Raw genomic sequence first — 16,263 nt, forward strand, 5'->3', positions numbered from 1 at the left:
AGGTTCATAGGCCTATTTACTTCCTGTGCTACAGCTTCGTTCCAAATATTTAGAATTCAACGCCAAACGTAGGCCGACCATAGACATTTTTATACGATTAATTAAACATTATTTAACAAAACTTTAAATAAAAATTAAATAAACAATGTTTCATAATGTGTTTATTTATTGCATTTGTATTATCCAGTCAATATCACTGTTCATATAATATCACTGTTCTTTTCAAATATTTTTTTTTGCTCTATGATGTTTAGCCGCCATTTTGTTTGTCTATGTCGGACGTTTAGTTTTTTTTTTTAGTTTATGGTTTATCAGCGTTCGTTGTTGGTTGGGCGAAAGTGGCTTTCTAATCTCTTTTTGTATTTTATTTACTCATTCATGTGCATATTGAGTTGAAATTGATTTCATATCAATATATGTTTGTGATACGTGGTGTTGAGCACATCCTGAAAGGCATTATCGTTACGTAAACATACTGGGTGATGGTGTAGATAAATCAGTAGAAAGCAACATGGAAGCGCTGACAGTTCCGCCATGAATGCAAAATAAATAGAAATTTCAAAGGTAGGTGGTCGAGTGTCTTATTGCATGCAATTAAAGATACAAATTATGTTTCCTACAATATTATTACATCTATTTGCATTTGGTGGGCACAAATATACCCAAATTCAAGTTCAATATTGAGCTTGGAGTGGACGAAATTGGCTACGATTATGCTCCCACTGAGCTGACGCACTTGTGGAAGAAAGTGACCCGCAGTAATTGAAGTACTTACTTAGTTCCACTGTTAAAGTATATAGTTTCATAATACCATTGTAATATACACTGTGAAGCTGTTAGCCAAGCATTCATTGATATGTGGGTTCTGTTGTGTGTATTATGTAAATAGTTAATGTATGCTATAGGTTCAAAAGGCTATAAGTTTTTAACAATATTATGCTATATTTTGCAGCATTTCTATTGTATGCAGTGTGTTATTTGTGAACATCTGAGTTTGGGCTCTATTATTATTGGGGAAAACCTTATACAAAACAAGAATAATAATAACCTTTTTAGTTTAAATTTTAAATTAACAACCAAATAAACCTAATAGTGTAATACTTTAGTCAGCTGTTTTAACAAATTCATTTGTTATTGCAGAGGCTGGACGTAACTCACAAGAGGCCAGAATCTTCACAATGTTGAGAGGTGGGCGCGGGGGCCGTCACAGTCCGGAGCTGTATCCCCACACTCTCAAGTGCTCTAATGCGAGTGACACTAGCTCTGCCTACAGCGGCAGCGACACCATGACTTCTGTACACAGCTCCCTCGACATGGACATGGAGGTAGATCTGTCTGGACTGCTTGAGTCCATTGTGGACTCAGATGAGGAAGAAGATATGGAGGAGAGCTTGGACAGTCTCACTGTCCGAGACGCTGTTCGAGAATGTCTAGAAAAGGATCCAAGTGAACGCACAGATGAAGACATAGAAATACTCCTAGAATTTACTCAGCATTTTAAAGCATTTACAAACATGACTCTGACTGTAAGGCGAGCGCTCTGTGCAGTTATGGTGTTTGCAGTTGTGGAGAAAGCTGGAACTGTGGTCATGAATGATGGAGAGGAACATGACTCATGGTCGGTCCTCATCAATGGACATGTTGAGATTAAACACCAGAATGGACAAGTTGAGCACCTGGATGTTGGTGATAGCTTTGGAATGGCTGAGGCTACATTAGAGAAGCTATACCATCGAGGCATTATGACTACAAGATGTGATGATTGTCAGTTTGTCTGCATAACACAGACTGATTACTACAGAATTTTACACCAAGGTGAGGAGAACATAAAACGTCATGAAGATGAGAATGGTGTGGTGGTTCTGGTGACGGAGTTCAGGGGTGCAGCCGGAGACTCTGGGCACCAACAAGGACATGTTGTGATTAGAGGAACTCCAGAACATCTAATGTTGCAGTTGATTGAAGATAACTCCCGGGACTCAACCTATGTTGAAGACTTCTTATTGACTCATAGAACATTCATTGAGGGTCCTCTGGTGGTGGCAAAACAGCTCCTATCATGGTTTTCTGAGCCTTCTGTAAGAGACAAAGTTACAAGAGTTGTACTACTGTGGGTTAACAACCATTTTACTGACTTTGAAACAGATCCTAGCATGATGGACTTTTTGGAAAGCTTTGAAACCCTTTTGGAAAGAGAAAAGATGGAAAGCCAACTGAGACTGTTAAATATTGCATGTTCTGCTAAGGCACGGACAAGGAATGTTACATTATCAAGATCATCCCGAGATGAGCCACTGAATTTCACTATTCTAGGTGGATATGAGAGAGGATATGGAATATTTATTCTTAAAGTTGAGAGACACTCAAAGGCAGAGGAAGTAGGAATGAAGAGAGGTGATCAAGTATTAGAGGTTAATGGCCAGTCATTTAGGCATGTCAGTCATGCAAAGGCCATGGAAATATTTACTGGATCAACACATTTAAGCATTACGGTAAAAAGCAATTTATTGGCTTTTAAGCAGATGCTCCTAGTACCTGAAAACTCTCCACGGCAAAGAGGATGCACCAACATGGTGCGATGGCAAACAGATCCAAGGGCAAGGCTATCTACAGCTGAACTATTGAGTGATGATACATTGAATCCTGTGTTTCAGTCACCAACTAAGAAACCACAACAGCTCAGTGTCAAGAAGGAACCACAGAAAGGTTTCATGACATTGGGCCCAAAAAGAAGATTGCAAAAAGCATTGATGAAGATGAATATACTTCCAAAAAATACCATCAATGATGGTCTGCATAATGATGACAGTATTTTATCCAACACTGAATCGCTGAGCAAGGCTAATAGTAGCACATCATTCTATAGTTCACACAGTAATCCTGACTTGATATCTATTTGTTATGATGAATATCAATCATCTGATTATCCTGAACATGTTTTGAAAGTATACAGAGCTGACCAAACATGCAAATATTTATTAGTGCACAAAGAAACAACTGCCAGAGAGGTAGTTATGTTAACCTTGCAAGAGTTTGGTATCACTGATCCCAGTTCCAACTTTGCTCTGTGTGAAGTGTCTGTAGCACAAGGAGGTATCATCAAACAGCACCGCTTGCCAGACCAATTACAAAACCTTGCTGAAAGAATTGGTCTTAGCTCTAGATACTACCTAAAAACACAAGGAATAAGTGAGACATTAGTACCTGATGAAATGGCACCTGAACTTCTGAGAGAGAGTGTTGTGCATTTCTTACAGCTGAATGCCGTTGAAGTTGCGGTTCAGTTGACACTACAAGACTTCTGCATATTCAGACAAATAGAGAGTACTGAGTATGTGGACGATTTATTTGAACTGAACAGTAGGTATGGCACCCCCATGCTGTCGCAATTCGCAGAGCTCGTGAACAAAGAGATGTTCTGGGTGGTCACCGAGGTCGTCACGGAGCAGAACCCTGTGCGTCGCTCAAAAATAATCAAACAGTTTATAAAGGTAGCCCGACACTGCAAAGAATGTAAAAACTTCAATTCAATGTTTGCTATAATATCTGGTCTTGGGCACGGTGCAGTATCAAGATTGAGGATGTCATGGGAAAAACTACCTACCAAATACCTGAAACTGTTCTCGGACTTACAAACATTGATGGATCCCTCAAGAAACATGTCCAAATACAGACAACTACTTACAACAGAACAGGTCAGATCACCTGTTGTACCATTCTATCCAGTGGTGAGGAAAGATCTTACATTTATCCACTTGGGCAATGATACTAAAGTAGAGGGCATGGTGAACTTCGAGAAACTTCGCATGATTGCGAAAGAAGTGAGAACATTGGTCAACATGTGCAGTTCACCTTATGATCTCTTAACATTATTAGAACTCGGGAAACAACCGCCCTCCAATGCTATGGTGGCGCTGAACCAACTAACTACGGGTGGAGTCCCGCAAGGACAAGTGACCGTAAAAAGACGGAAAAAGTCCTCAAATGTACCTAACCCCAAAAAGATGTTTGAAGAAGCACAAATGGTACGGCGAGTCAAAGCTTACCTAAATCGCATGCATGTGGAAACAGATGAAGATCGTCTTCACGCACTGTCTCTGGAGTGCGAGGGAGCCGGGCCGGCCCCGGCCATGCCTCGCCGCCGGCACCCGTCACCGTCTCTCTCCACGACCAGCAGCGCATCCTCAGCCAGTGAGAGCAAAAAGAGTTTTCAGGGCAACAAGTTCGGTGCAGCATCTCCGCAGGCGGTACGCAAGTTACTAGCACTCTCGGAGCCCGCCAAGACCCGGCCGCACCAGCCGCGGCCGCCGCCGTCGGGCCCGTCGCCGTGCACGCACCGGCGCGACCCGGCCATGCCCGGCATGTGCTGCCCGCGCACGGCGCACGAGCGCTCGCACTCGGACACGCCCACGCCGCTGCCCGTGGACCTCTCCGCGGAGAGCAGCAGCGTCACGTCGCTCATTATGCCGCTGCGCAAGACGGGCTCGGCCACGTCCAGCGACAGCGGGCACGGCTCGTGCACGGCGGCGTGCGGGCGCCCCGTGCCGCCGCCGCGCGTGCCGCCCGCGCCCTACACGCTGGCGCAGGTGGCGCGCCTCGAGCGCCTGAGCCGCGCGCACTCGCACGAGGGCGTCACGCGCCACGTCGACTACTACCACGACCCGCACGACGACGACGACGACGACCAGCAGGTCTCCGCCGTCTGAACTCACGCACGAGCTGAGTGGTAGTTGGCGTATGAAAATGGTTATCTTATCACACATTAGATCATGGGCTAACTACCATTTTCAAATACCCCTATGAATTGGATCATATTCTATATTCTTCTCTTTTCAATCCATCTTATGTATGGTTGCAAGAAGTAGCAAAAAAGATCTGTACATATTCCAAATCTATTAATTTATTGATGGCAGACTGTATATTTCTGCAGGCGAAACCTTGCCAAAAGAAACTTAGACTGAGGTTCATTTTATGGACAACAGCTGGAAAGTAAATCTAAGGAGCTGAGAAATGACAATTATCAATCATGATATGAATACGGCATTTAACACCGGAATGCGTGCGCTATTGTTGAGACCTTGGTATGTTCGTTCCTGTGAGTGAGTGGAACAAAATTATGATGAATCGTCTATTTATATGTTTGTGTATTTCACAATTTGTAATCTCACATGATAGATAAAAAGCACGAGTTAAAATGTATTTTTCTTGATAATAATAATGTTATTATGATCATGTATGTACCCTAAGTCTAAAGACTGTATAATTATAAATTAAGAATTTGTCCTAGTGTTATATAGTGTAAAATTCCATACTATTCTAAGTTATGCCTCTAAATTTATTAATTAAAATAATTATAACCCACCATTCTCCAGTTTTATCTAGAAATGTTTGAATAATATAAATTTGTATTAACCTTATGGTATATGTCTACATTCCGTTTTTGTATATTCTTAACATAATATTTTCTCAATATTTTATAACTGTGAAACTTAGACCAAATAATAACTATTATGCCTTTTAAAATTACAAATCATATAATTTAAAATCCTAGTTTTATGTTGTAGTTATGTGGTAGCTTGTGGACCAATTTATGAGTTAATACATCATTATTATTTTCTATAGTTGCGACTCGAATTTTGTTTATAATATGGTTTTATTGTAAATAATAAAAATATAATTACCTACTTCATTAAAAATGTTTTATTGCTGTAGTGTAGATAAACACTGTTGTAATTTACAATATACATAATGTAATTCAATTTAAATCTTGATATTATCTGAATTGAGCTAAGTAGTCCATTTCTAATGGGTGTATGTTGGGGGCGGGTATGACCAGGCTGTGCAGCGGAGCACCGAGGTCGAAGCTCTGCATGTCCTCCAATGTCTTCACAGCTATCCTCTGTTCAGGGGACCCAACTCTTGATAGACCAACAGCTAAACTTGATTTACTAAGACCTGAAATAGTCAAATTAATTTTATAATTAATATTCTGCATAGTTAGATTTTATCCTGATGTAACAATAATTTTTGGTAAAAATACACACCTGCATCAGGCTTATTTCCAATAATCTGCAATAGCTGAGATGCCGCCTCTTTCACACTCATAAACTTAGGATCCATATACTGGCGGACTTTCTTACATAGGGATTCTTCAGTTGGTTCCTTTACTTTGATATCTGAAAAAAACATTGTAATAGGTAAGTTCCTTGTCAGCATTTTTAGTGTGACACTATGAGCCCTTTCCATCAATTAACTAAAGTCTTACCCAATAAGCATAAAGTATGCAAGTTTCTGGAGTAGTTTCCTATAATTTTCTCAAAGAAGCTATCAGGTTTCCAAGTGTCTGTCCAGTATGGAATAGAAACTGTCTCTCCGTAGTTGTAGAGCTGCAGTCCACAGCAGCTTACTGCATTCATTATAGATGCATTATGAACTATCTGAAATATATAGAAAAAAAAACTATTACTATTGCTAATAGTGATTTAATGGGAATTACAAGATATAAAGCAGCCTATAGGCCACAAGGATATAATTCTGAAAGCATTTTTTTATCTGTAGTTTTGGAGCCTATTTGATACACAATCAAATGTAGAGACATTGTATCAAATAGGCTAAAAAAATGCTGATCAAAATATTTGTATAGATATATGTTTTCCTAACCTGAGTCTCAACCCCAAAGTCCTTAGCTCGTAGTAGCATATCAGTATGTGTCGTAGCTCCTAGAGGATCTCCAACCACTAATAAAGCTATTTCAGATGTTTTTGCTTCCCTCAGTATCTCATCAATGCTGCTCTCACACAGTTCTCGATCAGCTAATATTAGCTGCCTTCCATAAAACTCCTCCTGGAAATTAAAACAAAGTAAAGTAAAGAATCAGATTGAATTTAATACAACCAGATTAATTTAAATACCAATTAATTAAGTAATAGAAACAAATGAAACTAACCAAACCTTCTTTTCCTACAGTAAGTATTGAGGTATAACTTTCAAGGAATACTTTATCACATCTTTTTACAATTTCTAAACCTCGGACAGTAATATCTTTAGCATCCCCTAGTCCTAATCCAATTAAATAAAACATTTTATCTTAATTTTATAAAACTTTTGGTTTACCACTCTACCACACGTGAAAAGTATACACAGTACAGTAAAGAAAGGAAACTTTATTGTTGCACCGTTTTTATTGCGTAGTTCATAAGAGTTTAATTAGACTGGTATATCTTCTATTCACTAGTGTAGACGAGACCGAGACTGTACCTGTAGGGAACGAACCGTTGTCATGTCAATGTCAAGCTCGGAAGAATGACATTCATCCATCGTCTAAAATCCATAGACTATTATTATTATCCATATTACTATTATCATCCCTCGATATTAATCCCAAAATTCCTAACAACAAACAAGCATGTGTTTATTTAAGAGTTTTTTCTTTGCCTTCAAATGGCCTCCAATATTTAAAGACATAATATAAGACAAAGCTGTATGAAATAATGCCCATTGCTTGAAAAAAAACAAATAAAAAAGACTAAAATATTCTCTATGGTCAAAATTGAATTTTTGGTTTGTGATGTGAAACTTTATCAAAAATATTTTTGTATAATTTGTTTTGGTTTAGTTTAGTAAACAGAAAAAATGATATCACGGAAAGGACAAAAGACTACAAATGAAGGAGTGGTTGGAAAATATATTAAGAAAGACACTCCTCCAGATTTACCAAGTAAGCCTTCATTAGATTACGTGTTTTGATTAAGTTTGCAAGTGTTTACTTGTCACTTTCTTCAAAAACTTATTCTAACTTCCTACTTCCCGTTCGTATCTTACGCCACTCTTATAATATCTACGCAATACTCACATTTCAGTTTGCGGCAATGCCAATGTTATGAACAAAAATAAACAGTGAGTCATTTTGCATGAATTCCAGTAATTAACGTGTGGACGACGGGTCACAACCGGCGGCCGCGCAGCCAGCCGTTCGGCGTGCACGACGCCGTCAGCCCCAGCCATGAGAACAAGTTCGGTAAAGCTCAGACCATGAGTGGGCATGCTGGGAAGTACACCCCCAGTGAATCTGTTCCCAGCTTAGCACACAGGTAACATACTATTTAATAAATGTATAAAAGATACAGAATAATGCTGGGTGCCTTATCTTCATTGTGATGATACTATGTTATTGAACCATCTTAATAGTATAAATAGGTAAGTAGTTATTAAATTACAGACAGTATTTAACTGTACCTCAATTTATTATTGTCTTCTCTATCATAATCATGATGGTAAATGGTAAGATTTACACATTGTTTATGTGTCATTTCAGGTTTGCAAGTTTATCCACAAACTGTGATGGCAGCAGCAGTTCCAGCAGCTACAACTCACAATTTCACCTGGAATCTAACTTGGTAAGGACTTGGGACTAACTAATACCTACATCATTAATTGGAAAATTAACATGACAGGTATAATTTGTTGTCCTGTCCAGGAGTGGATGAATATGGGCTCAAATGGTTTGGTTTATAATTTTACATAAGTATTTTATTAAGGAAATATTTTTGAAATAGTTTTATTGATTTCATATTCTTATTCCTACTCTTCATGTTAATAATTTAACTTATGGATTTATGTACTTAATAAAAAGTATCTTAACTTATTTATTGCTTTTGCTGTACAAAAGTAGGATACATACTAAATATAAAGTATGTGATAACATTTTAAATTGGCTTGTAAAATAAGCCTCAATATTAGTAAAATGTTGTTTCAGGCATCCCAGTCTACTCTGAATGACCTGGATGGCTCGTTCAGCCGGCAGACCAGCCACAGGTTTTACCGCCAGCTGCCTCCGCCGCAGCAGCAACCAGAGGATCCCATATACCAGAATCAACAGCAGGTATTCAACATTACTTTATTCTTTAGCTTTACCAACTAATGATGCAGCATAATGAATCATTTGTTGAATGAATTCCAGTTAATATTTCATTTGAACCCTAGACAAACAGCTGGAGGGAAAGCAGTAAGATATATTATATCAAAATAGCAGTGGCAAAATAGTTATTCTATTAGTAAGGGAAGATGATATGAGATACTTCCCCATCATAATATTGTGAGGTGAATATTCAATAATATCAGTCTATCCAAAAGGGAACCTAATGGAAATTGTGTTGTATAAACCCTGGCATGACCCATGGCATGAGTTGCATTGATGGTATCCCCCTTATCCGAAGAGGCAGTAGTTTGTAAAATAAGAGGTTCATCAGAAATTTTTATTACTTAAAAAAAAATATATTGAATTTGGTATATCTCTACTAACCTGATTGATGTTAATCTCTATGCACATCTATTGTGACCTGTAGGTGCAGCAACAGCGGCAGGCGGTGTACGGGTCCCGCGAAGCCAGCCTGCGCCAGCTCGGCGCCAGCGCGCGCCTGCTGCCCTCGCCCGCGCCGCACTCCATACGGCTGCATCCTGACGGTGAGAAAAGCTGGGAACCAGCTCCATACTCCATGACTGTAAACTCGTAATCGAATTCTGCGCATCCTGCTATTTAATGGTTCAGAAATATGGACACTGGGAGGATGCTAGGGTCGGATAAATACTAGGATGATAATGATGAACACTCATACTAGCAACCTGTTTACCAAGGTTCTACTACAGACTACTACAGAATTAGAACCGATAACAATGTTGCTTAGCAGTAATGTTGCATGTCTTTGACAATGCAAATGGTAGATGCCGAAAAATGAAAAAGCATCTCTCTTATTGCGGTAAATTCCGGATTTTGTAATACCATCCATCACATTTTGCCACTAATACAATTACCGAATTGTTCCAGCCTTCGCCAGCACGAGCCAGTCGTCCCCGATCTACTCCAACTACGTGAACTCGTCGGCGCTGCCGTACCACGCTCCGGCGCACGGGAGCACCGTCATCTCCACGCAACAAGGTATGGAAGATCCTCATATGAGGCTATCAGCGCAAAAGTGATGTTCCTTTCCAGTTAAAAGTCAATTGTGTCTGCAAAAGATACGCCTATTTTGCTCTGATAGCCTCATATCATCATCATCATTAGCCTATAGCAGTCCACTGCGATCTATAGCTTTCCGCATCTAATCATTACCAGCCACCTATTCGCATGTTGTCACCCCATCTAACCGGAGGGCGTCCTACATACACTACGTTTGCCCCCATTTCGCGGTCTCCACTCCAAAACACGTTTACCCCTTCGGTTCTTCGATTGTCATATACATAATATGAAATGATTCGTACTCCCACTGTGAGCTATGTGCTTCTAAAACATGTGAGGTTATATTAAAGTGTTCAATTGCTAGCTTATCCTTGTCTGGGATTAGCTATAGATTAGAACGCAATAGGCAAAGGGAAGGCGCAAGGCGAATCAGCGAATGACATGCAATAGCAGTAATAGGCACTTTAGCCATTATTTTACTATTTGCTGACTGAAGTGCTCCAAAAATAAATTACTCAAGGTCATTATGTCTGTTCCTGTGAGTATGTCTATTAGCATAAATACCTACATAATTAATACTCCGTTTTCCAGCATCAGAAGAATGCGAGCTGCCCCTGCCCCCAGGCTGGTCGGCGGACCGCACGCTCCGCGGCCGCCGCTACTACATGGACCACAACACGCAGACCACGCACTGGACGCACCCGCTCGAGAGCGTGCCCAGCCCGTGGCAGCGGGTGTCCACGCCCAGCCATGGCGTTTATTACTTCAAGTTAGTTTGTCATTGCTTAGACTCGCAAGCACTCAGAATCAGAACTATTTACATTTATAGTTCTGATTCTGAGTCCAGAAGTCTGGAACTACCAAGCCATGGAGTTTTATTATTCTAGACTTCTAGGTGTGTGCCCAGTGCATTGTATGTACTCCAACCAAAATGGCAATACGGCTCGCAAATGTACAGCGAAAAGCGGGTGACTTGCTTGCGAGTCTCGACTTCGGGAATTACAGTCGTGAGCATATTTTTATGTATGTTTAAAGTTTTCCTCTCGTCTGAAATTGTGACTGCGTGTCTGTTAAAAAAGGAGTAGTATCTATGTGACTGATTAACTTTAAAATCGCATGAAAGTAATTGCCAGTCATACAATAGGTATACCTACCTACTATACATAGGCCAGCATATAAACCCACCCGCTAACCACCCACATTCCACCAACAGTGAGATAACCCACCAGACGACCTACGCGCACCCGTGCCTGGTGGGCGGCTGCTACCTGGTGAGCCCGCTGGCGGGGGCGCTGGTGCCGCCCTACCTGCTCGACGAGATCCCGCACTGGCTCATTGTTTACTCTAAAGGTAACATATCCATTATTCTATAGGGTTCATTAAATCAACTGTTTCTGTAACCATTGTCCGGTGCAAGCCATTGACTCTATTCTGACTGGCTAAACTTTTAACCTTGGTGACCAACCATACGTTTTTACGGACAACTTTATGCTTCACACGCGCAGAAGTCTGTGGCTCAGCTCACCGATTCCAGAGCGCCACTAATACGCCACTACACTGACGACATCCCTGACGTCGACATAGGCGAGATTAGGATAGCCCTTGAGCAGCTTAAAAACAACAAGGCTCCGGGTGAAGACGGAATTACTACAGAGCTTCTGAAAGCTGGAGGTATTGCAATCCTCGAACAGCTCCAGAGGCTCTTCAATTCGGTTCTTCACAATGGCATTACACCGGAGGCATGGTCTGAGAGCGTCGTGGTATTGTTCTTTAAGAAGGGTGACAAAACCCTTCTGAAGAACTATAGACCGATCTCGCTTTTAAGCCATGTATACAAGCTGTTCTCAAGGGTTATCACGAACCGTCTTGCCCAAAAGTTAGACGAGTTCCAGCCCCCAGAGCAGGCTGGGTTTCGAAAAGGCTTTAGTACAATAGACCACATCCACACAGTAAGGCAGATTATACAGAAGACCGAAGAGTATAATCAGCCTCTGTGTCTAGCCTTTGTTGACTATGAAAAAGCCTTCGACTCCATCGAGACCTGGGCAGTTTTGGAATCCTTGCAGAGATGCCAAATCGATTGGCGCTATATCGAGGTGTTGAGATGTCTGTACAATGCCGCTACTATGACTGTCCAAGTACAGGACCACAAGACAAGACCTATCCAACTGCAACGTGAACGTGGAGTGAGACAGGGGGATGTGATATCTCCGAAACTGTTCACCAATGCATTGGAAGATGTCTTTAAGACGTTGGACTGGAAAGGACATGGCATATGTATAAATGGCGAGTACATGTCACACCCCCGCTTCGCGGACGACATCGTTATTATGGCAGAATCTCTGCAGGAACTCAGCTGGATGATAAGTGGCCTAAATGCTGCTTCCCGACGTGTTGGCCTCGGTATGAACTTGGACAAGACGAAAGTCATGTACAATGCTTACATCAAACCGGAGCCGGTCGCCGTTGGTGAGGCAACAATCGAAGTTGTGCAAGAATATGTCTACCTCGGGCAGACTATTCGGCTAGGCAGAAGCAACTGTGACAAGGAGGCTGCAAGGCGCATCCAACTGGGTTGGGCTGCATTCGGGAAACTTCGTCACATATTCTCCTCGGCCATTCCTCAGAGCCTGAAGACAAAAGTCTTCAACCAGTGCGTCCTGCCAGTGATGACGTATGGTGCAGAGACGTGGACACTGACGGTAGGACTGGTCCACCGATTTAAAGTCGCTCAGCGTGCTATGGAGAGAGCTATGCTTGGGGTTTCTCTGATGGATCGTATCAGAAATGAGGTTATCCGTCAGAGGACTAAGGTTACCGACATAGCTGTCAAAATATGCAAGCTGAAGTGGCAGTGGGCTGGTCATATCTGCCGAAGAACCGATAACCGTTGGGGTAGACGAGTTCTCGAGTGGAGACCACGAACAGGCAAACGCAGCGTGGGACGCCCTCCTGCCCGCTGGGCTGACGACCTTAGGAGGGTGGCGGGTAGTGGTTGGATGAGGAAGGCCGAGGACCGAGTGTTGTGGCGCTCCTTGGGAGAGGCCTATGTCCAGCAGTGGATGATTATTGGCTGATGATGATGACCAACCATAGACCAGCTCTAGTTTAAGAAGAATTATACTTGACACGATCAAAGTGCACCGGTACTTCGCCCCATAGCATGAATCGCAAGACGCAGGATATGACAAGTGTTAAATTGCGCTGGCTATTGGAGCCGACCTAAGTTGATTGCAATAGGTTAATGATATTTTTATTTACCTGCAGGCAAGTTTATAGTTAACATCACTGTATTGAATATGGCTTGGTTCGATCCATAGCATACTTATTCTTTGTAACCCTCATTACCAAATCTTCGTTATAGTTTGCTGTAATGACATAGGTTGTTATTTGCCCAACAATGGAACACATATAGTCGTTTGCAATAGAATCCAACAATCATGTAAACAAATATGGCGGACTGACATTGACAGCGTATTGTTTATGCCCATAGTGATGTCATAGTGTTCTAATTAGATTAAATATATAAGCCATAGACTATAAATAAAACTGAATATATATAAAAAAGTGTTTATTAAAACAAATTTAAATCTTCGTCTTCTTCATCATCACTATCAGAAGTGTCGCCGGTGACCGTAATTATAAATGGAACCACTGTGTCATCGCTTGCCGTGTCTAAAATGCCGTAGAGCTTTTTCATTTCTTCCTCTTCTTTTTTTCGTTTTGGTTAATTATATTAAGCTCTTGAAAATTCTTTTTTATTGTATTCAAATAATATTAAATTAAAATAATTTATTAAATTAAAATTAAAAGATAACTTCAGATTACGAACAACACTAACTTTTCAATGACTTATAGAGTTCGATGAGTAAAAAACTAAGATGACAGCTTGTCAAATACTTCGAAATTTTTACGTTGCAAATGTTTTAACAAATTTAACTTATAAATACAAGTTAAATCGTGTTGAAGATAATGTGAAAACAATGGTGTGTTCGTTGAAATCAGACTATGTTCATAATTGATCGTCAAATGTATGTGATTACGGAGTAATCGTGACAATTTGGTTTGTTTACATGATTGTTGGATTCTATTGCAAACGACTTATAAGTCTGTACATTAAAAACAAATGAAAAACCCCTATTTCCCCTGCAGCGGACCAGGAGCTTGACCACAAGCTGCGCTGGAGCATGTTCCGGCTGAGCGAGCTGGACTGCTACTCGGCGATGCTCACGCGCCTCTACAAGCAGGAGCTGCAGCTCATCGTCATGAAGTACGAGCAGTACCGGTCAGTACACTCGAGCATTGTTTATTCATTACTGTAATACATAACTTGCCTATGATACATTTCTTTACGTTATCTGTTGTTGCTGTCCTATGGTACCCCGGTGGTACAGAGGGCCTTTACAAGCGTGCGCCACGCCGTTCTGTCCTCAGCAACCGCTCTGGCTTCCGTCCAGCTCAGGCCTTGCGCTCGCACCTCGCCGTCCACTGTGCGCCGCCATGTGCCATCTTGACGTTATCTACATAGGTCTATTTAGCTTTTTGCCATTAGTTCCATTTCACCTTAACAATTTTCCATGGGAATGTTAAATATAGTCTGACATTTGTATGGCCTTCTCTTGGCACTTTGTATCAGTACCTATCCATATTTTGGCTGTATGGCTTAACCAACAATAAATGATAAAAATGTGTATATCTATGATATATGTGGTATCAAGGTAGGTTATCTCCAATAATCTCTATCAAATGTGTATAGATAATATATCTATTCTGGAAATTTATGCATGTTTTGTTGTTTCAGATCTGCTCTGGTTCAAGAGATAGAGAGGAGGAGGCGTGGTATACAATACCACCCCCACTCCAACTGTTGACCCACAACACTCCGCCTTACTCAGCTGTGATTTTATAATTTAAGAAAAATCAACTATATTTTATCAACTCATGCCTTCCTATATTGTGCCTTAACTTATAAGAATAAATTAATTCTTGATAAAGGTGTTTGTTTTTTCAATGATTCATCTTTTGGCTGAATCATATCATATTTGTATATTTTACACTTATTTACAAACTATCATTACATTTAAATAAACTGACTAATTTTATTATTCTTTTAACAATTCAGGGTCTCCCAGCTCCTTCTTTTCTTTCATCACCTGTTGTCCATTTACAATTTCATACTCATCAACTTTCTTCAAACCGGACACTCTGATCACTTTGGCATTTGGTATATTCAGTGTCCTTGACCAGGCCAAACCTGCAAGAAAATAATATTTGATTAAACTATGCTCACCAGGGAATCCTATCAATCATAATTGTTATTAGTTACAGTTTTTAATAAATATCCTAACTAATATTATAAATGCGAAAGTAACTGTGTCTGTCTGTCTGTTACTCTTTCACGCCAAAACTACTGAACGGATTTGAATGAAATTTGGTATACATACGGTCTAGACCCTGGAAAGAACATATGCTACTTTTTATCTCGGAATTCCCACGGGAAAACTCTTTAAGGCGAAGAGAAGAGCGCGGGAACAGCTATTCTTCATATAAACAAAAAATGCTCTTTGCAAAATGCTTATTATATTTTGCATAGTGGACAACTTCCTGAAACTGTAGCCTTCTACTGCAGTAATTAATGTTACTAGTTAGCACCAGTCATACACGATTTGAATTCAAAAAGTATATGTAACATTTAATTCAAATATGTAACAAAAATAATGATGAAATGTAATTACGAGATGGACAGATTGGATCTTACCAAAATTAATTTGATAATTAGTGGATAGTTAAAACTTATTATATTATATTACCTGGGGAAACTTCTTTCTCCTCGTCAGTCTTGAGGCCATAATAATGTGCCCAATCGGCTTTTCCCTTATAAACACTGTAGCAAACTAAGCCAAAGCAATTCCAAGCTATAAGGCCATAGGCTATACTCAATCTCTGCTTCCAAACAAACGCCTTGTCCTCAGGAATAGGCCTGGTTCTGCGACGAACAATCTTGTGGAACCACTTGTGAATCATATTTTAAATTAATATTTTCTGAAACACAATTTAGGTTATGTTTATGTAATGAGTTTTTCTACGATATTAAATTTGGATATAACAATTCTGGTGGATTCTTGGTGAAAGTAAAGCTCTGCTAACTCTTTAATTAGCGGTTTATCAATACCATAAATTGATTTTTACTCACCAAAAATAAAGCCTTGTTTTGGTTATGTATTTTGACGTTTCGTTTGTCTGGTCTGGGACTGTGGGTTGACAGTGACAGGTAAACAATAATATTCTGTGAATTACATGGGTACTAG

The 16,263-nt window shown here is 40.3% G+C and overlaps 4 protein-coding genes across 4 annotated transcripts; 2 read left to right on the forward strand and 2 right to left on the reverse strand.

The window, feature by feature from the left end:
* The first annotated feature begins 285 nt into the window (after window positions 1–285).
* LOC105382413 (rap guanine nucleotide exchange factor 2) lies at window positions 286–5,689 on the forward strand. The gene is made up of 2 exons (XM_038107289.2): window positions 286–564; window positions 1,141–5,689. The coding sequence occupies exon 2, from the start codon at window positions 1,179–1,181 to the stop codon at window positions 4,704–4,706; it is 3,528 nt and encodes a 1,175-aa protein (XP_037963217.1). The 5' UTR covers window positions 286–564; window positions 1,141–1,178; the 3' UTR covers window positions 4,707–5,689.
* A 45-nt stretch (window positions 5,690–5,734) lies between these two features.
* On the reverse strand, window positions 5,735–7,147 carry LOC105382354 (diphthine methyl ester synthase). The gene is made up of 5 exons (XM_011552218.3): window positions 6,947–7,147; window positions 6,661–6,843; window positions 6,266–6,437; window positions 6,045–6,176; window positions 5,735–5,955 (listed from the first exon to the last, which is right to left on the reverse strand). Exons 1-5 carry the CDS (start codon window positions 7,079–7,081, stop codon window positions 5,774–5,776), a joined length of 804 nt encoding a protein of 267 aa, XP_011550520.3. The 5' UTR covers window positions 7,082–7,147; the 3' UTR covers window positions 5,735–5,773.
* Window positions 7,148–7,524: 377 nt separating this feature from the next.
* Window positions 7,525–14,949, forward strand: LOC105382353 (scaffold protein salvador). Its single transcript, XM_038107608.2, has 10 exons — window positions 7,525–7,717; window positions 7,922–8,090; window positions 8,315–8,396; window positions 8,756–8,881; window positions 9,345–9,462; window positions 9,824–9,934; window positions 10,547–10,724; window positions 11,169–11,305; window positions 14,108–14,240; window positions 14,757–14,949. The coding sequence occupies exons 1-10, from the start codon at window positions 7,633–7,635 to the stop codon at window positions 14,824–14,826; spliced, it is 1,209 nt and encodes a 402-aa protein (XP_037963536.2). The 5' UTR covers window positions 7,525–7,632; the 3' UTR covers window positions 14,827–14,949.
* On the reverse strand, window positions 14,939–16,021 carry LOC105382352. Its single transcript, XM_038107607.2, has 2 exons — window positions 15,766–16,021; window positions 14,939–15,209 (listed from the first exon to the last, which is right to left on the reverse strand). The coding sequence occupies exons 1-2, from the start codon at window positions 15,977–15,979 to the stop codon at window positions 15,058–15,060; spliced, it is 366 nt and encodes a 121-aa protein (XP_037963535.1). The 5' UTR covers window positions 15,980–16,021; the 3' UTR covers window positions 14,939–15,057.
* Between the last annotated feature and the right edge of the window lie 242 nt (window positions 16,022–16,263).

The sequence above is a fragment of the Plutella xylostella genome, chromosome 25 (genome assembly GCF_932276165.1).
Source record: "Plutella xylostella chromosome 25, ilPluXylo3.1, whole genome shotgun sequence".
NCBI lineage: Eukaryota > Metazoa > Arthropoda > Insecta > Lepidoptera > Plutellidae > Plutella > Plutella xylostella.